A 21,554-nucleotide genomic window follows, 5' to 3' on the forward strand; every position below is an offset into this window, starting at 1 on the left:
ACATCAAATCCCTTTTTTATTTGCTCATCATTTTCTTAGGATCAGTTCCATAAAATCCTTTAGTATACAGCATAATCACAGTTAAGTCTTGTCTAAGAAATTCCCTGGCTGCTATATCAATTGTTTCATTGCCCTGAAAACTGAAGTGCTTCAGCCTGTGTGAAACACACCTCCATTTTGAACATATAAGAAAACAATACCAAAAAAAGTGAATGCAAATATACTACCTGCAAAATCAAATCCTCCTTGAAGCCTTAACAAAGAATTACGTTTTTAAAAGCATGTTTTGACATCACTGTTTGACATCAGCAGATTACCATTTCTGAGTGCAAAAAGAACACCTCTTTACTGATTTAACATCTCCCAGGCCCTCAGTACTTCCAGTGTTTTATTAACAATCAGGTCTTTGCTTCATCCTGAGCTGGCACAAAAACAGTTAAATTCTTAACGGTTAAATTGTTAAAGATATTAAATATTCTAAAACTCCTGGCTTCAACTCACTGACAATTTCCATGTAATTTTGTTCTTGACTTTCATATTATGTCATAGTATAATTTATAAATAATCTGAAATATTTCAGACTTTACATAAATAGCAGAATCAGTAGAACTCTTTCTTTGGTATCAAAATCAAAAACCTCAATGCATTTCTGTTTGAAAAGGAAAATGTACATGTTCCTTTGAAATTTGGACCAGAGTTGGAGGCACTACTGTCCTTCAGTATGCAATGATATCACCATTTTATCATTTCTATTATGAAGCTTACATCAATTCAGATGTATGTGCAGACGAACCACCAGAACCTCAGTGGGAAGTACAGAGCAAATTCCCAACATCTCATGCCAGGAGAAGATAAATCATTTTGGAATAACCTTTTGTTAGAGTCTCTGCTTGTTCTGATATTGGTTATTCTGTAAGTCACAATGCTTTTTCATCTGCATTGTTCTGTATTACAGAAGACAGAATAAAAGAAGAGATCTGCCTACAGAGACTAAGCAACAAAATATTTAAAATGCCTTTTTAACTACCCCCAAATAAGGTAAACAACACAAAACCCATTATGAACTAATGACTACTTCCAAGAGTGCTAACAAACTCCACGAGGTTCAAGATATTTTATTTATAAAAAAACTCTGGAACTGAAAAATATCAACCCTCCAGTTGGATAAACAGAATTGATACCTTGGTTATCTGTGATTGTTCCTAAACTTCCATACTGTGAATACATTCTTTAATGAAAAAATAATCATTAGGCATAATCATTAGGATCAGTTTGAATCTGAAATGCTTTCAAATTACTACCTCTCTTTGAATGGCAATTTTGGAAGAAAGTATTTCTCAGAAATGAATGCGACTGATTTTTTTGTTGCTGAATTCTAAAATTTGTCTCTACTCTTTATTTTTATTAAGTATATTCATTATATTTTTTTTAATAAACATAAATGGAAAGAATGAATCAGCACTTAAGCTCCGCAATGCAGAAAATCAATTTAACAATCATGTATGTAAAATGTCCCCTATGCTATTAGTATCACGTGAGATCACTAAAAGTGAAACATGCTTTGGATCTAAATCTGTTTTCCTTCTTTAGATATGTTAACTTCCTGCAATTTTTTCATTGTATGCACTGACATATAGTAGTTTCAATTTAGCTTATGAGCTCTGAGTCAGCAGCACAAATGCACATGCCTGAGTATTTTTCAAATTCATAGCCATAAATAATTTGTGGTCAATTATTTTGCCTTATATACATGCAGTAGCACAATGCTGTGATATCAGAGGTGTAACAACCTGTAGAAACATTTACTGAACTTCTACTTTTTACCACAATTAAAAAAATAAGCAAGGTGGAAACACCTCCTTGAGGCCCTAATTTTAAGCTTTTTAGTCTCTCAGGTTAGTTTAAACTGCCAGTGAAGGCTAAATTTACTTCTCCCAGCTCTGCTGCGGAGATGGTAACCTCTGATGGGGAAACAGTGGAGATCTGAGGATGACAAATTAGAAAAACAGTTCAGCAAGACTTACCAGAATCAAGGCCCTTCAGCTTCTACATACTTAGATCACTTCTCAAAAGACAATTTAGGAATTTGTGAAAATTTTAGCACTGAACATAACTTAGATACAGTGTAAAAAAGGGAGGCTATGATGACTGATTAGCATATATCAATAGTATTTCCATAGGTACACATACCTCAAACAACAGTCTCCATCTGTTTACAGACCATCATTTTGTCAAGATAGTTTTCTGCCTCCACTTTTAGTCCAAACCGACTAGCCTAGAAGTTAAGGTTCCTGAGCCACAGCTGGACACACCAGCTAACCTAAAATGACACTGGTTTCATACCTCAGTATATTAAGGTATACTTTCTAAATCAGGTTCATCTGATTAGATTTCCATAAACCTCATTTAAAAACACAGAAAGAGAGGTTAATAAACTAGTCAGCTGTGGCAGATATTCTACTCACTTTTCAAATGGTCATGTTGATTTTAGCTGTATAAGGAAGTCTTTGCTAACCTATCATTTCCATTATATCCAATATACTTGGAGGTGTACTTAAGACCTATTAAAATAAATGTTGTCATTTTGTTTTATAATTAATACGTCAGGAGGTGCCCAATAAAACTTTTGTTCTTAAGACTCTAAGTGCCAATATTCTCTAAATACACAGAAACTAGATTACTTTTTGAACACATCTGTCTTCCTCTCCTATGCTCAGGTATGAATCACACAGCTCCCTTTATTTCATAGTATGAAAACGCTTATTCATCCCTTCCTGCCCCTTAAAATGATGGCACAACAAGGTTATCCTGATTTAGATGAATAAAAGAAGTTTTTGGCCATCTTAAACTACATTTTTAGAATAGCAGCTTTAAAATCCCACTCAGGATGAACGACAAATTTTATTATTAACATGCAGTTTGTACAAAGGAGATGCTATTCCTCCAGACAGAAGAGTTTGAAGTAACAAACAGCTCAAATGAAAATGTAAGTATGTGCTAGAAGACATCTAAAAATGTATGGTTGCTATCTCTCCAACAGTGATGAAACTGGGATTTGCACAGGACTGCATTGTTATTCTGCCTCAAAGGTGACTGAGATAAAAGTGTTAATGCTTCAGAAATATAAAATACAGCAAAATGTTTGTAAGTCTATTAACTTCTTGCTTTTATACTAGAGCATGATAGAACACATACCTTTCTTCCCCCTGTGTTTATGCGAAGTGGAGTTAGGAAGGGATCAAAAATCATATGGCTGGTTTCAATATTGACAGGTGACTGTCTTTTCCCAACAGAGCAAAGATTCCAAGCTGAGTTCACCAAACCCCAAAAGGAGGGAACTGCAAAATATAAAAATAATGCAAAGTTAAGAAAAGTCTGGGAAGAGTAATAGAAATATATGCAAGGATTAATTAAACTTGTCATACCGTCTCCTTGCTCACTGAAACTGAAAGCACAGATATGTTAATCAAGCACCTGAAATGTAAAACCTTATACACAAAGACCAAAACATATTATTTCATATATTCTCATATCAGCATATTTTTTGCTCTCTTGAAGGTACCTAGATATAATATAAGATTCAATTATAAATAGCTTTGCTATTAGTATCATAGAATATTTACTTTGCAATAGGTATGTGACTCATTTGTCCTTATGCTAACTTTACATGCATACAATGTATCCTTGGATTGGAAACATCCCAATTCTACTCAGCTTTTAAAAAGTTTTCATGTTTAGTAAAATTCTTTTTAAAATAAAATATTATTATATGTGAAACTCATATATTGTGATTCCAAAGAACAGGTCGCTCTCTAGAGAGGTTCTATTCATTTCTTTTCCATTCACCCACAGCTCTTTTAGTCAAAGTTTGGATTTTAAAAATTATTGTTGGAACGGTAGTTCCTTCCCCGTATCTGCGATGGCTTGGAACATGGAGGAACCCCTGATTTTTCACAAGTTGAGTCACTTTAAAAGATTTTGTGCCCTAACTGGCAAAGGAAGAAGAATGTTATGTGAGTAACTATATACTGCTTCTCATCAGATACCTGCAGGCTGAAAGGTCATATTGCATCTAATCTGCAGTTTCAAAATTTAGACAAGATCAACCTGAACCTCTCTTTAGACGATCAAAAACTTTCTGACTAAATGACTGAAGAGCAACTCACAAGACATACGAAGGACAGGCAAATTTTTGTGTGCACTCTTTGTCCCTAAGGAAGTTTATGATGAGACAACTTTGGCTTTATCATAATTATTCTGTGTAATTCTGTGCAGCAGGTGGAAATTTATAGGTGCTAATGTTGATGCCCTTTTTGGAGGATTATTTTTTTCTTTTTAGATTTTGTTTTAATTTTTCATAACCTTTGAGCCTCAAAGCATTTTTCTGATCTCCAAACTGTGTGTGATAAAGTCTACAAACCCAGACTGGAGGAAGGTGCATGAGGCTGGGCTCATGGGGCAGGAGCACAGGTGTTTTGCCTAAAGGGTGGAGCTGAAAAGAACCCATCAGCAGCTTATAAGAAGCCTTGCAGATACTGAGGCTGATTGTATGCAGGATATTGCAGTGTGAGTGCTTTCTTCTGAGTGAAGTCTTTGGCTGCTCTAGTAGGACCAACATGGATGGTTGCTTTGATTTAACCCTCGCATTTGTAGCAGACTCAGCTCATTGAGAATGTTGCTTAGAGGGAAAATAGAAGGAAAATCTCTTCTGAGTAGTCTTGCCTCAGGAATATGCCTTATCTTGGTGAGTGCTTTCCTAACAGCTTGTGGAACAGTTCAGTTCTTTTTGTCCTCAAAGTTTAAGTGTGCTTAGATGTAAAACTTTGGTTGGGTTAATGTATAAGCTTTCCTACAAAAGTAGAAGATCATCTTTAAGTTTCTTTAGACTGTTGCTTGCACAGCAAAACTCCAGCACAAGTATCTATAGAGCATTGATGGAAAATGTTTTACAAATGTTGAGCACCTGCCTATTCCAGTAGTTCACAAGCTATTATCCACAGATGTTACTTTTCATATAACAACTGGGAACTTGATTTTTCAGCTGAAACTTTTCTTTTTTTGGTCTGAGTCTCTGACTATCCATGCATCTCCAGATGCTCTACAAGCATGTGTGCTCAAACAGCCCTGAAGGGGTTCAAGGGACGCTGCCCTTGCCTCACTCTACTGGATACCCCTGGCTTGAGGGTCTTAAAGGCTTTTGTGGGGGCCTGCTACTAGAAGCTAGTAAAACAATTTGCTTAACATAATTATGCAATAACCCATGCAACAGAGATAAGCAAATCTGAAGTTTCCTTGCATCCTCTAGTTGCTCAGTTTTGAAATGAGCATGTGCTACTAATACACTATATTCACTGAAGGAATCCCCTGCCCCCCACTTTTCTTGGAGTGCCTGACATTAACACTCAGATCAACTGGCATGCAATGCCCAAAACAGGGAGCTATGTTTACTAGGCACTGCATGAAATCTGGAAGGAGGGGTCTTAGTATAATGCCATAAGATGCTGGGTGAGCAAAAAGCAAGGAAGAGCACTTAGGATTCCTAGAAAAATGTAGGCAGATGCCTGCATCAAATCAGGTCACTAGTCTTTATTTGAATAATAAACCCACCTGGAAGGTCAGAGGAAGGGCCCTTAAAATAGGGGAAGCCTGGTGCGATTAAAAAAAGAAAAGGAGATATGGTTCTACAATTTTTTTTGGCTCCTCTGTCCACACTATCAGTTAATTCCCACTTTCCCTGAACACTTCTGTGATGTTATAAGTTCCCAAACTTATACTAAATGTTGATGCTTTAAAAATAAATAAATGTAGTGCAATGCAAAGCAAGGCACAGAGTACATTTAGTTACTTGAGTATTTGCATGTGCTTCTTGTTCTTTAAGCACTGTAAATCTCATTACAGCAGTTCTGTTTGTCAGAGAGAAAAATGCCTCTTCTGCGCAAGCCTACAGTGTACAAGTTCAGCATAATTGAGATAGCCAGGTTTCCCTTGGCTATCCCACTGTGTTGCTCTTAAAAAAAAAAAAAAAAAAAAAAAAAATTTATGATGAAACTGCAGAGCTGTAGGTTCAAGAGGGAGAATATTCAAAGGGAAGTCTTTTACTTGAGTGGTTTAGTACTACTAAAAATTTCCTGAGCACAAATATTCTAGGTATTGGCAAACATACAGAATTCTTTAGTAAGCTTTATAAGAAATAAATAAATAAACTAGACATGGTAAGTGCAATAAAATGGCAAGCCAAACAACTGGCAGTCAACTGCCTTCAAATTTGTATTACTTAAAGAGTTTATGATGTAACTGGGATTGTCCTAGAAAAGGTGCACTGGTGAACGGATGTTTTATAATGTCCTCTCTGGTTTTGACAGGGTGACTTTGCATTCTGCATGCTACCTGTCACACCAGCCCACTGCTGGGAAGTCAAGAAGGTGGAGCTCTAACATTAGGATGTTGCACTGCAAAGGTCAGACTTGTCACCCTGACAGGTAAGTCTGCAGTCTTCGATTTCTTTCTAAATGCCTGGGTAATTCACTCATGAGAATCTCTCCAATATATGCTCTATTATATATGACTGGACAAAGAGAAAGTGCAGCAATGGCAAACTTTCCCCTGTGATCTGAAAGACTCCGCTTATGCTCCAGCTGAAGGTTAATTAAGAAAGACTGACCCAAGACTGCACACCTAAGTTAATTAGTAGATGGGGATTATTATGCAATATTAATGTCTGATTACATGTAATTAAGGTAATTAGTGTTGCTGCCTGGATGCTCAAAGTAATAGAAAAGTATTCAGAACCATAATAGAAAAAAATCTAAGGAGGCTTCATGTAGAAAACCAAAGGCTTAAATCAAACAAGTACCAAACTGATTATTCTGAAGAAATTAGTAGTTGAATCTAGGAGAAATAGGAAACTATTCATTACTTTGTTATTCCAGACTCGCTAAAGGACGAGGTTCTATCAGGAGTTAAATCATTAATGAAATAGTACTTTCTTCCCCACAACTACCTGCATTGTATTTCCATAAAATCTGGTCATCTATCAATGGGAATATTATACATCTTTGTGTGGATGTCTGAAGTATTTTAGACAGTATTGTACAGGAGCTACTCTTATAAGCTAATTTGTATGCAGCCCATGCACTGGTTTACAATCTCATTTAACAAGGTTCTCTAGCTATTGGTCCTTCTGCCAAAGTTTCTGTATACTGATCATGTCATCTCTGCCATTGCCTATATATTCCTATAAATTTATACTGCTTAAGAGCTGGTTTGTAACAAATATGTTACACATACATAAGGTGATAAGTTTTTACCTGATCAATGTCCTGCATTTGACTTTCTCGGAACAGAAGGGAAAAGGGATAAATTCAAAGTTGGTTTCTTCTGTATGCTAGTACTCTATGGACAACAGTGGTTTTTTCCTGTGTGTGTTATACTGGGAGAAAGTGAGGAGGATTACTTACCTTTTATCTACCCCTGCAAAAATCAATGATGCCCTTATTCATAGCCTATATCTTATTGCAGCTGCTATTTTTTTCAAACAGTTACAAGTTACATTAAGATATATGAAGATACTCTAGCATCAGCACGACACAATAGAATGAGGGATTCCGATCGCTTTACCAAACCTATGCGTATTAACAGTGAAATAAGAGCAGCTAGAACAATAAAGCAAGGGTCGATGGCTGTTCTAGTGATGAGCACAGATCTGCTGAAATAAAAACGGGCCTCCCCTCCCCTAGGGAAAAGCACTGAATGAGCAGTGTCCAACAAAGATGCCTTTCTGTAGGCACAGCAGACTCTCAGACAAGCATACTGGTACTGTATACGGAGTGTGGTGATGGAGGTATGACAGTCTGCATCCATGCATGAGGGCAAGCAATGATTTTTCCAGTATGGGGTCAGAGGTGTATGCTCTGTAGCAGGTATTAAATATTACTATTTTTTTTTAAAAAAAGTTGCTGTACTCAATGGTCTAGGTGCTGAATGGATTGTGGACATTTAAGTACAGTCTCCTATATCACTTTTCTGGCTGTGGAGGGCTTACTTATAAAGAGATTTCTTCAGAGTTCTATCTATGCTCTATTTCTGTATCTTACTCTTACAGCAAAATCATTTTGTAGCTAGAGCTTATCTGAGGTAGTATCTGAATAGTCCCTGAGATTCACTGGCTGAATGGTTTGGTCTAGTTCAGAAGAAAACAGATGCATCATTTGGAGGTAGAAACTCGGTAGTTAGCGGCACTCCTGGCTCTGCAGGGGCAGAGTGCTCCTTGGGGTTATTCATCCTGTGGCAGTGCTTCCCTGGGCTGTATCTGGCTGCTACATTCAACTCCTGGCTGTGTTTTCAGTTCAGAACTTACTGGGAAAGACTAGGCCATGCCATGTCTAATGAAGTGTGACCCCATCAGCTCTCAACCTCACAACCTAAGGAGTCCTTAAAGCTACCTGCAGTTACTTCAAAATACACCTACAGCTGTGGAGATGTGGCTCTGCAAGGCTTCTACACCAAAAACAATCTATTCTAAGCAATAAAACATGAGAAATATTTAAAATAAAAATCCCATCTCTCTTCCTGCTTTTCTTCTCCCAGCTCCTGATTTAAGGCTCTGATCTCCATTCTGTGCCATGATTAGTCACTGGTAGGAGCCACTCTTAACATATGCAAAGTTTTAGAAGAATCCTAAGTTTCCCTCTCTCCCTGTTCCACTCTCCTGCTCATACTTTTAGCCTCAGCTCACAGCTCATTTTTTGTTAATTCTGTCAGTGTGCATGATTACCTTGGTAACACACACATGTTCCTTCTAAAAAACACACTTAGGAACACTGTCTGCAGGATGTATGACTGTTCTGGGAACAGCAGCAAAAGGCAGGCCAGCAGGTTTCGTGTGTTAAACACAGTGGGCAAATGATCTCTCCCTATCCCTGCAAAATTTCCTAACACCCAGGGATTATCCCCAAACTTCTCAAAATGGCTTCTGAGCTTAAAGTAAAGCTCAGTAGATTGTTACACACATTGCCTCAAATAAGTAGATGATAGGGTAGAAGATAGCAGCAAAATAAATGGGAGGATAAAAGATGTCTGGGAGAAAAGGATGGTGTTTAAACAAGCTGCCAGCCTCAGAACCAGATAAACTGGATGCTGGTGGCAGGACAGTCTCAACTTGTATCTTGTCTATCTCATTGATCAGATGATCTTGTTGCCTGCACCAGGCAGTTGAAATCAGTAAGATACTAAAATGACATCTGTTATTTTAATCTCCTGTGTTGCACTGGGTTAGCTGAGCAAAACTTTTGCTGAGGAAAGACTGCCTATGTCCCAAAAGTGCTAACTTCATTAGCACCTGGAGTGATAGCCGGGAAGCTAATGGGAGTCCCCTCTTCCATGAGAGCGCCATGAACTACTCGCTTCCTGGCCTCTGGGAATTGTAAAATTGAAACAGGCTTTTCTCCTTGTCAGCTAGTCACATTGCTGGCTCTTTGGGAACCTGTACGTATAGGAGGCAGCTGTGGCCTAAGTTTTCAAATTCAAAGCTTAAGTAAATGATATTGGTTATTTGTTATGCCCAGTTTCAGCACTGTACTCTTTTGTGTCATGTTACTGTCAAAGTGAATTATTAGCATGCAGAGTTGCTGCATATTTCCCTGTCTCCGCTGCCTTGCTGTTGCTGAGGAAGGACGACATTAGTCTTCTCCCTACCAAGAAAATTCAAATTGGTCACAAGGCTTCATACTCATTTTCCTTTTTAATCCTGTTGCCCAGTCTACAACTACATGTCAAGAAATAACATTCAGTCCTTATTTTACGTACACACAATCTCTTGTATTTGGTTCAAGAAAGAATTTGGCCTGTTAGATTTTTTTTAGTAACTTGGGGAATATTGCATCAGTTCCTCAATCAGAGATTGTAAATCATTCATCAAACTCTTATTAGCAGTTGTAATTTGGTATTATATCTTATCATGAAGGTGCAAAACTATTCTATCTCATTCTGGCAGGGAAACCAAATTGGTTTCATTAGAGAACTCAGGCATATGAAGAGCCAATAACTCCAAAGTGGCAAATAAATCCCTGCTGGCAGAAGCCCTCATTCAGCCAGGTCAGCCTAAGCCTATGTTTAAAAAGTAAAACTTTGCTGCATAGTTTCTTGCACAAATGTAAACTCTAAAAAATGTGTGAATTTGCACCATGCATCATTGTGTACTCAGAGCACCTGTACCAGCTTTACATGGGATTGTAGCCTTTAGCACAGCAGATAACAAGAATACATTTGATCTTAAAATAGGAGACAACTAACACATATGAAGCAGTGGCTGTTAACTTTCCCTTCAAAATAAGGATTACTTCTTATAAGATGATAAGCAGAAACAAAGCTTGTAAATGTTACACTGATAACTTAGAATAAATGGAGAACTTACAAGAGGAGGAAAAAGCTCTGATGTAGTTCTGAGCATTGCGAAGTACCTTGTTTAAGAATGAACCTCAGCAGAAACACTCTATATAGCAGATATCATAATACATTGAATTTAGCATCTTTATGGATGAAAACCTGTACAATATAATCAATTTTTGTGTAGCCAAAAGAACAACTACCTAAAAATGAAGCTTGTTTAAAAAGAACACTAAATGGCAAAAGGGACATTGAGGCTGCTGGAAGCTAGGCAAAGTTAGGCACTATATATTTATTCTGAGCCTCTGCTTAAAAAGGGTCAAGGAAAAAACAGCAAGTTTAAAATTAGAAAAAAATAAAGGACGCTGCTAGAAGTAAGAGAGCATCCTTCCAAAAAAATGATTTCCAAATGAGAAAAACAGAAAAGAGGATAAACTCTGACAAATTAAATACAAAAGTGTAATAAGACAGGCAAAAGAAGATACTGAAGAACAATTTTCTAAATTCGTAAAAACTAACAACTTCTTTCTAATGTATGAGAGACAAGAATCCTGTCAGCATCCATACAGGCAGCTGATTGATCTAGTTATAAAAGGAGCACATAAGAGACGATGTTGTAGCAGTGAAGCTAAATCAATTCTTTTCCTTAATGCTTACAAAGGTGCCAAGGGAGGTTCCCACACAGGAGCTTCTTTACGGGGAATGAATCTGAGAAACTGTCTTAAACTCAAGCATCAGAAAACAGACTTGTAGTATAAATTGGTAAAACAAATTCATCAAGATGAGTCACAACTCTTGGATGAATATTACAGTAACTTGAATTGCCAAAATCATTACTTAGAATCTGTATCAGTCTGAGGGATAGAAATGTGATCCAGTTTTTAAAGAGCCTTAAAAGTGCTCCAGGGAACAACAGATCACTAATCTATACAAGTACAGACATTTAGCTGAAACTACAATAAGAATTAGTAGGCACTTGAATAAATATGAAATCAAGGGGAAACAGTCAACACAGATGTTTTTTTTTCCTTAAAGAGAAGTCATGCTTCAAAAATATATTAGATTCCCTTGAGGAAAAAGTCACCAAACATGTGAATTAAAGGTGAACTGACTGACAGTGTCTTGGGATTTCCAAGAACTTCTGAGAGATTCACAAAGGTGTCTTGAGATGGGTGAGAAGAGCCACCTGTTAAAGGCAAAGCCAAGGGTGAGGAGTGCCTGGCCTGGCCCCACACTGGAGGCAAGGCTCCAGCAGAATCCCACAGGGACCTAGTCTAGGACCTACATGTTCCCATTGATCATCACCCAGAAAAGAGGGATTAAAACAAAGTGATAAAGCATACAGGTGACAAGTTCTTAGGGTAATCATGCTAAAACTAATTGCAGAGTTGCAGAAAGATTTCATGGCAATAAAACAGCAAATGAAATTCAGAACTGAGAAATGCACAGTGCAGTGTAGCCCAAACTGCCTGTGTGACTATGGACTTTAATAGTTATCAGCTGGGGAAGAGATCCTGAACTCATTGGATAGAGCTGATTTCCCACCCTGCCCTCTGAGAGAACTGTGTTCAACAGGTCAAAAAAAAAAAAAAAAAAAGAGAGAGAGAGCTAGAAATAATTGGGAAAGGGATAAAGAAAAAGACAGAATAGCCATTTGCCCCTGTCTGGATTCACAGCACACCAGTATCCTGAATTCTGTTTTCAGTTCTGGTTGTTTCATTTCAGATATGATGCTGCAGAAAAGATAGAGGAAGGCAGAAAGGATGACTGTAGGTAAAGAAGGTATAAGAAAAGACCAAATACTAAAAAAGTGAGAGAGGGCCAGACAAGACAGTAAAGTTATTTCTGTGTTGTTCTAAGACTGTTAACTTCCACTTTGAAGTGTGTTCAACTCTCAAGAGCACAGATTTTCTGGATTTAAGTTATTGTCTTTGAGTTCATGAGCTGAAATAAAAGGTAGCTTATTCATACAGCAGATCCTTGTTTATATATTTAAGCTTTAACATCAGTCTGGGCAACAGCATAATACACAATCAGAATGTATTTGTGCAGCAATTATTCTTGCCCTGTGTAATTACTGGTCCTTCAGATAAAAATCTCAAGCTACTTTATTGGAGCTGGGAATTGAAACCACAGAGAGAAGAAGCTATCTATGTACATCAATAAAGCAGTCCATTAATTATTTCCACCTACTCAACTTGAAGAAAATTACCATACTAATGCCTCTGGATAACCGCATGACCTGCTCTGCTTCTACATAAAAGCCAAATGTAAAGTCATAAAGGCTTGGAGAAATAAATCAGGGACACCAAAGAAATGACAGAGCCTAGAATAGCATTCATGTAATTGGTCACAGAAATCTTCAGATTGCAGTAATATGAGACAGGACCACAACAGCCTCAAATTTGAGAACTTAAAGTATTCTGATTTCCTTTTAACAAGTGAAAAGTTGATAGCTGAAACATATTCCCAAGAGAAAGACAGTAATATGAACTGCCATTCAAAAGATGATAAAATATTAAACTTTTTTTGCCAGGAAGTCTTGCAACACATCAAAAAGTGAAAATAGTGTAGAGCTGTAACTGCATCATGTTACATACTGCTAGTTTCATAGTGTTCATCTGTTCAAATGTCATCTTCTCTCTGTATGAAGGAGTCTCAATGACAGGAAAAGTTCAACTGCACTGGCTAAATGAGAAAATAGGAAGCTACAAGGGGAAAATGGGGAAAGGAGGTGTTAAGATTCTGGAAATATACCTTTAAAAATGTATTTTCTGCTAAGTCTTTAATACAAACACCCTGCAATACTCTTCAATTTACCTTTTAATTATGCAGATATTAAGATCTATAACTTAATTTCTTTAAGAGTATTACCTAGGAAAAAAGTACTTGGCAACCACAGTTAGTGACCTCTAACCTTGCAAAGCTTTTGCTTATTTTCATCTACACCTTTGGAATACCATTGTAGAAAGCACCACCATTTCTTTTATAAAACTGTTAAAACAGACTAATATTGCTTTATAGATTATATTAATTATAGGGTAAAGACCAGTTATATAACAGTATGTAATTAGATTCTCTACCACAATGTGGTCAGTTAACACATACTAAACCATACAGTCAGATGTTATTGTGTCCCCAAAACTTAGGTCAGCAGCTTAGATTGTACTTATAGAGGCTTTTCCTAATGTATCTCTTTGCATTATTATGGCAGGAGTAGGGTGGTATAGATGAGGGAGTATGTATAGGCAGAGGTATACCCAGGTCCAAGACTAAGCAACCTCAATGAGAATTTCCTAGGGCTGTTGTTACTACTAATTTGAAAGCTTTAACGTACTGCGTGCTCACTCCAATCAAAGGATATACAGTCTTGGGGAAAACTGTCTTTCTGTGTAACCTTAGCTGGATCTTTCAGCAGTTGCAACTTTGTGCAACTATGTCCAGAAATGGAAATGATGAAACTCCTGATGGAAGCAATTTGGTTCAAGGTTAGAAAGAAAGGGAGAGGTTCAGTGGAGTCGCTGCAGCTTGCTTGTTCAAATGTCAGTCCTGGGTAAAGGAAACCCTTGGTTAAAGAGCTGTGGCAGGGGGAGCAGCTGTCCCTTGCTCTCAGACAACGCGAGCCACTGCACAGGCACATGTGCACTGGACCGGTGCACTGAACTGCTGTTCAGTCGGGCTCCCTTGGCATGCCTGCCAATGCCGGGGACGCTTGTGTGAGTAACCAGCTGCAGCGATGCCTTGCCATTCGGGTGGCAGTTTCTAATCAAGTCTGGTTGGCCCCTCTGCCATCAGTCACCAACAGGGCTCAGCTGATTCCCCTCGAAGCAGAGAAGAACAAGGGGGCCATCGCAGCTCAGTAAGTTTGCCTGACACTTGCTGCAACTTTGAGGGGTGGAAAGGAAGAAGAGTTTGGCCTGGATTTAAATAGAGAGTGGAAGGGGGAAAGATGAAATGCAAAAAACAGTAGCTCTGTCCTGTAAGTCAGACTTTGCACTGAAACTTAAGAACCTGAGTTTTGAGCTATATGATCTTTAAAAGTAACTTCTTGTCTTCATGTTTCTTCTGTCATTTTTTTTGTGGTGGTGTTCAATCTGTAAAATTGGGATCTTGGGACTTTGGCTGTTACTATTAAATGAGCAACTGTTCTGAGGCAGGGCAAGTTAGAGCTGGGGTTTCACAGAGGATTCAGAAATGTGAAGAAATGTGAGATGTGAAGAGTGAGAGAAAGTTGTTTAGAGAAAAGTAATTTGAAACTTTTATTGTTTTACGGAAAGGGGAAAGACTGCTTATCTAGCAGATAACTTGAGCTCTGTTCTGTAGATTCAGCTTTATTTTAATGTCTTTGGGATATTATTGATCCTTTTGCTGAAAAATATAAGTGAAATGAGGAACATAAAACATGACAAAACACAGCATATTTATTCTACCAAAAGCGCTCTTTCTGGAGTTTGGACACCCCAGTGCTTCACAGCATAGCAACTGTGTTAATAAAGCATAAAATAAAACATAACTGTCAGGTAGGAAGTCAGGAGTTAACTATTTGTTGCTCAAAGCCAATATATGGCTGTATCTGTTAATTACTGCTGGGTAGGGTTAACCAGTCCCCCCTGCAGAAGGCTCATGTGTGTGACGGTGCTCTGGCATTGCTGGTCGCTGTGTGCTGTTTTTGTTTCCCGCAAGACTCTCACAGCTAATGACAGTAAGTAAAGCAGAAATGTCCTGGCTCTGCTGACTTGCAAAGGCAAGTGAGGAGCAAGCACAGAGTTCACCACTGAGTGCTGCAGTTCATATCTGTAATGACAGTTCAAGACAAACACCGATCTGCATTCTGGTGTACTCTGGAGCAATCGGATTTTGCTGACCCTGTTCTGAGGGGCTCTGACCTGCCTGGGGATGCCGCTTCCACAGTGAGATTACCAAAACTCTGATAACTGAAATGGTTCTTGGAAATGTCAGGACTCCTTAGGATGGCTGGCTAGATGCGCTTATTCACGGGCCAAAAAGTTGTCTGGCCAATGCTGATCTCTCAGTCCAACAGTGCTGCCAGGCCTCTATTTGGAGCAGAGGCCTTAATGTAAATTGCTTTGGGAGGGAAAGGAAAGGAAACCTTGGCCACATCAGGCTCCTCTGCCACTTGATCTCTGCTGATCATCTTCTACTGACTGATCTACTACTGCTCATCCTAGCTGCAGTTACTCTAAAATCTGATACTTCTGTTAGAGGAAAATCTAGTTGCTGCTTCCTTGATAACATTTCATATGTGTAGCATGCTGCATGCAGGCTCTGCAGATTGGCTTCTGCTGCTGTGTGCAATTTAGGAGTTACCTAGGAAAACCTGCAAGTTTAGAGAAAACCTGACTCTCTTGTAGTGAGTAATTCAGCTCAAATATTCCTGGGATGTCTCTACTACCCTGTGTGTGCAAGAGGCAGAAGTGATTCCTCTAGTTGCATGGGAGCTTAAATAACCACAGATCTTCTGAAGACGTCAGGCTTACTAGCATCTCCTCCTTTCCTCCATAGTAACAGTACTTGTATCTTACTGAGCTCTACAACATTAGGCAAAACTCTTTACGCAGGAATTAGTCTGAGATACATAAAGGGATAGTTGAGAGCAAGGGTATTCTTTCAGTTGATGCTGCATTATCTGATTTCTGCATTCTGTATGCACGCCAAGGGACAGACATGCTGCACAGAAAATGTACGTTTTCTATCCAACAAATCCCTGCATCATCAATGCACTGAATGGCAAGTGGTAACCAGTATGAGTGTAAGGCTGGTCGTAAGTGGTCTAACTTTCAGAAATGCTGAAATGCATTTTCCAAATTCTCTGAAATTGGGTGACTAATGGAAGATGTGAAAGGTCACTTTTCCTTGGAAAAACTGGGCCACTTATAATCAGAAAACTCTATCAGTGGGGTGTTTAGTCATAATAATCCTGTAAACAAATAATCCTGTAACAAACAATAACAATACTGTTAACTGTGTAAAAAGGAACTGGTAACTCTTTAAAAAGGAAAGAAACTGCAGTGGCACAGGTCTGCCCACAAATCCCCTGAGGACTGGAGGAGAAATGAAATTACTCATCCTCACCAAATGGCTAAACTAGCAAACGGCTGGAGAGCATCTGAGGTTACATACAGAGCCTCCCTCTTCAAATGAACACCTGTGTATTTGCTTGCTAATGCATTTCAGGTGGGTTAGTCCATGGTCCTGTTGGCTTTTATAGCAAATGCAAGAAAAATGCTACTTGTTTACTCAAGTTTTTGCATACCTATCATTCAAACAAGCTCCCTGTTTTTTAATATCCCTTATGAATTTGCTGCTATTAGGAATTCCTCTAGCATTACATTAATTGCCATGCATGTTGCTCAAATGTATTGCAACTTTGTTAAAGACAGGCTCATACTTCAAACCTTTCTGTCTGCAAATGCATTGAGTATGTTTTGAGCTCTGCCATGAATGTGAGCTTCCAAACAACCTTGCTGATGTTGCTGAGGCTGCTTTTGGATAGCAAACAAAACTGCTGAGTTCTGCTGTCAGTAAGGAAACATTCTGCAAATATATTGGCTTTCACATGGCTATGAAGGTTCTTAAACACTCACCTGAAGGTGTATTTAATGATACGAATTAAGTGCTTTCTCATTTACTTTGGAATTTCTGTATTTGTAGTCAACTACAGTCTGCAGAACTCCCCTCAGACAGGCTAACTGGGAAGCAAAAAAAGATGGGGAGGAAAGAAAGCTAATAAATATTTGCCATTGTTTTGGAGGGGAGAAGGGGATTAACTCTAGCTGTAAACTATGAAGCAGAGCAGGGGAGGATGAAGTAGAGTTTGCGGGCAGTAAGAAGGTGAGGCAGGGCATACACAGAGATCCACTGCCATTCCATTTTCTACTTTTTTTTAAAATAAAAGATAGCCTGGAAGTTTCAGCAGCTACAGATTCAGCCTGTAGGAGCTGAAATTTGTGGAGTTTAGTGTGCAAGATTTTGATCCCAACTATGACATCCTTTTATTGTCTAAGTTTACAATCAACTCTCTGGAAAAAATTATGTATCATATTTAGATATTGGATACATTATAGATATTACATCTTTGATGCTAAGAAATCAAAGTATATCAGACTAGGGCATGACTGACTCTAATACTGGATTTCTTCTAGTCTAAGAAAAGGCATTCTTGAATGCTACAATGAATTACTAAATCAGAAGAGCGAAGTTAAATCATGCCAAGGCATTTTTGTAATTATTTCATCTAAAATTAGCCACCAGAGGGCAGATCATGTGTTTGTAGAGTGCTTCTGTGTTGTGCCAGGGATCTGAAGTAGGCAGGACATGATTAGTGCTTCCCCAGGTTCGGTGTCTTCAATCTCCCTGTAAGTGGGTCTTTGGATGGATGGGGAGAACAGGACAGGGATTATGCAGACGAGGAGCTGGAGAAGGCCAAGCGTGGCAGCTGTGCAGTAATGCTGAGCTGGGCAGCACAGCAGTCTCCTAGCTGCTGGCAGGAGGCTGGGAGCTACAGGACTGAGCAGCAGGTCGGGCAGCAGCCCCAGGGGACAGCCTGCTCCGAGGATTACCTGCGAACAGCTCGGAGACTTAGGGAAAGCCAAAGTGCCAGAACGCTGCGGCTATGCTAAAGGTGGAGGCTAAAGGAGCTATCTCACCTCAGACGGCAGTGTAGGGCAACACTATTGTACCCTTGTGTGACTCTGATATACTGCTATTGCTTTTCTAATCTGATTGTGCCTGATCTTGCTGTTAACGCATACAAGATACAGAGAGTGACTTCCCAAAATCCCTTTAGAAGCTTCTGGCAAACACACAACTCAACCTAGCAACCAAATCATAAGATCAAATTTGTTCTGAATGTGTCAGCAAGAACTGATGCAGGTAGCAAGCAGTGGATGCTCCCCCTTGGTAGGATACAGGGCTCAGGAAGGGGCTGCAATGCTGCCGTCCGTGCGTGGCAATGGCAATGCACCACCTCGATGCAGGCAGCCGGCAGCAATAACCCAGGTGTGAATGTCAGGTATGTGCTGAAGGTGAGACCGAGCAAAGGACTCTCCTTGCAGAGGCTATTATAATTCCCAGCTAGCCAGTCCACAGGGTATGACTGAAGAGCTGTTTAGCACAGCAGTAACCTTCCCAGAAGCTTTCCGTAGCTAACTGTGCCCCCTTAAGCCGTGGGTGTATATGCGCTTGTGCCAGTGTCAGTCACCCAACAGGACAGAAAATGCTGCTCGTCTCACCGGAGCTGAGAGGTGGCACAAGTCTGTAAGGCAATAACCATGTGACACTTTCTTTCCATGGCTTGTAATGACTTATTTCAGCATGTGAAAAATGACAGTAGCAAACGCCCTATTTTGGAAAAAGAAAGCAGTGTGTGAGCATCATCCAGTCTGCAAGGTACCTGCTCCACCTGGAAGAGCCTCACAGTAGTGGAGAGGCTGCTTAGAGATGCAGCGCACAGAACACGCCATCGAAAAAACCTCTCAAAGGCACAAAGTCCGTAATCTACTGCAGTGTTTGGCACAGGGAGGGCAGAGGGCCCGTAGCTCTAGAGCAGTCCCGACAGCCTATTTCTCTCTGCCAGAGACTATAACTGCTCAGATGGAATAAGCATCAATTGCTTCCAGGGGAGACATGTAAAAGATAATGTATGTTGCCTTTTTGGCAGCAAAGATTCACTGGAAGATAGTGCCTTGGAGGCTTTATTACTTGTGACCTTCAAACAGAACCAAATACATCTTATTTTCTGAATTATTCCAGCCTGTGGATACAGCATTTGATGGCCTTTCTAGCAGTATAAGAATAAAATCACACCTTCCTTGAGAAAGAGAGGATTAGGAAGAAAAGTATTAAATTATTACATCCAAATGGAATAGAAAATTTATGGCTCTGCACAGAGAAAAGGCTGCAAAGATGAGTAATGTTTAAAAAAAGTACCTTCTACTAGACCCAAGCTCCTAAATCACCCTCAAATTTATTACAAATATGATTATCAAATAACTACTGGGTAATTCAACAAAACATCACCTACGGGCATAAACTGTAGCCTCATAATCAACAAAAACAAGTTTAATTTGACCTCTGTGTCACAGGCTTGCTACTAGTTCTAGGAATACAAATACAAACATACTAACCCTGGGAATGTGACAGAAGACAACCAACTACAGAAACCTACACCCAGCAAAGCTGATTGTGAGAACTTCCTTTTTACTTTTACTTTACTTTCCATCTTTACTACAAGAATTACAAACAGATATTTTTTGTAAGCAGGAGGACTTCTGCCTCTACCTGCTTACTATCATTTAGTTCTTACATTTCCTTTCCTTTTAAAAGGATGAATAGCAATTCTTCATTAGAAGGAATTAAATTTTACTTATGGTCTGAGTCCAACTGCATTTGGTGGGAAGCTGAAATTCAGCTAAGGAAAAAATATCCTTTTGGATAAGCTTAAATAACTTTATCAAAACACATCAATTCATGAAGAGTTGCTTTAGGGAGTAACTGAACTGCTTGGTTGTAATTCCCAAGTCTTTGGAACTAGTAGATCTTAACATTTCTTACCTGACTTTTACTAGAAGTTTTGAAGAAAAATTCAAATACCAATTAATAACATATTTGTAATAAGCCTTGTATATTCCAGGTATATGGCAGTGTGCTTTAGTATTACATATGCACTTTTAGTAGAAGTAATATTCAGAAGGCTTAGTGAGTTACAGACTAGTTATCTTTAGTGTCCTTGCTTCTGTTTAAACTTACTGTAAGACAAGCTACCAAAGCGAAGTCAGTAGTCATATTAAATCCTATTAAAATCACCATCTACAAATACCCATTCACTATATATGAAGTTTACTCTCAGTAAGTCTTTCCAGTATGATCTGACCAAATAAAGAAAAGTAAACACCAGGCTTACAGTCACAACTGTTTCTTTTCTGTTTACTTAATGGTGCTTCTGCGCTGTCCCAGACAGACAGGGAATGGAATTTTTTTTAAACTTGACAGGGCAAATAGATTTTTTTTTTTCCTTTCAAGAAAAGCTTTCTACCTTGATCTCTCAATAACACAGACAATGACTTTTCTGCCTGAGCTTTAAGAAAGGCAATTCACGAATCACAACAATTTGGTGCCTAGTCTGCTTTTCAAACGGCTGTGGGAGTTTTGTTGAACTGTAGCGGTGCACACTGAAGTAAAAATTGCACTTATTCCTTTTGGTTTGCATTTAACATGAGAAAACCAATAGTGGTTTAACAACCATAAGCTATGTGTAGCAGCTAAATTTACTCCAGTCCGTATGCCTTTAATTAGCAGAAAAGACCAAGTATGTTATGAGGGGAAAAGGAGAGGAAAGGTGCTTATTTTGGGAACATTTTCTATCTAAGTACAAGCTGAACATGAATCATACAACTGTAACAAAAAAAAAAATCCCATGGCTAACGTTAGCAACACTGTTGTCTTAAAGTCTTAATTATACTACCCAGAGTAACCTTGGCTATTTAATTGAGGCTCAGAGAATTGCGGGGAAGGCTGAGCCTCGTAGCTAGGCAGTTGGTGGTGGTGGCTTCACCTGCGCTGCTCGGGCTGCTGTCTCTGCTCTGCGCTATTAGCTGTTGTCAGCCAGGGGAGCTGATATATCTATTATGCTGCTGAAGGAAACCAGCAGAGCCATATAATGACAATTCCTGGACCACTTATCACCAGCCTACTACCAAAGTACAAGAGGAGTATTAATTTATTTTCTGTAGCATTAACTGTGGCCAATTTCTTAAGAGAATGGCCACTATATATCATTTCTTGGGACTTGGTCCAGTGATTTGCTCCTCAGTCTTAGGATGTGAAGTAATAGCTTTTGCTACCTTTTCATTTAAACAAGTGAGATATTTCAATAATACAACAATGCCTGGTGTTCTTGTAATTACAGAGGTTCACCATGATTGTGATTTTGAGAAATAATTGCTCTTTTGACACCTCATTTTTATTTCAGTGGCAACACTTCTTAAGTTCAAAAACTTTAACAGCATCAAAAGGAAACGATTTGAATGTTGACTATTTTCTAACAAGAAAGAAGGAATAGCTAAAAATATTAAATGATCTGGCTTTACAGAAAACAGTTTTAATCATGATGATTGAAAATGGATGCCTTCCAGGCCTTTTGGTGGAAGAAC

General features: G+C 38.8%; 1 protein-coding gene across 2 annotated transcripts in view; it reads right to left on the reverse strand.

The window, feature by feature from the left end:
- CA10 (carbonic anhydrase 10) overlaps window positions 1-21,554 on the reverse strand; it is a 214,960-nt gene that overhangs the window by 125,834 nt on the left and 67,572 nt on the right. For both annotated transcript variants that reach the window (XM_064522670.1, XM_064522671.1), the window contains one exon: window positions 3,196-3,338. In XM_064522670.1, coding sequence (XP_064378740.1) covers window positions 3,196-3,338 — 143 coding nt within the window. The remainder of the gene's footprint in view (window positions 1-3,195; window positions 3,339-21,554) is intronic.

Source organism: Dromaius novaehollandiae, chromosome 18 (genome assembly GCF_036370855.1).
Source record: "Dromaius novaehollandiae isolate bDroNov1 chromosome 18, bDroNov1.hap1, whole genome shotgun sequence".
Taxonomy (NCBI): Eukaryota; Metazoa; Chordata; class Aves; order Casuariiformes; family Dromaiidae; genus Dromaius; species Dromaius novaehollandiae.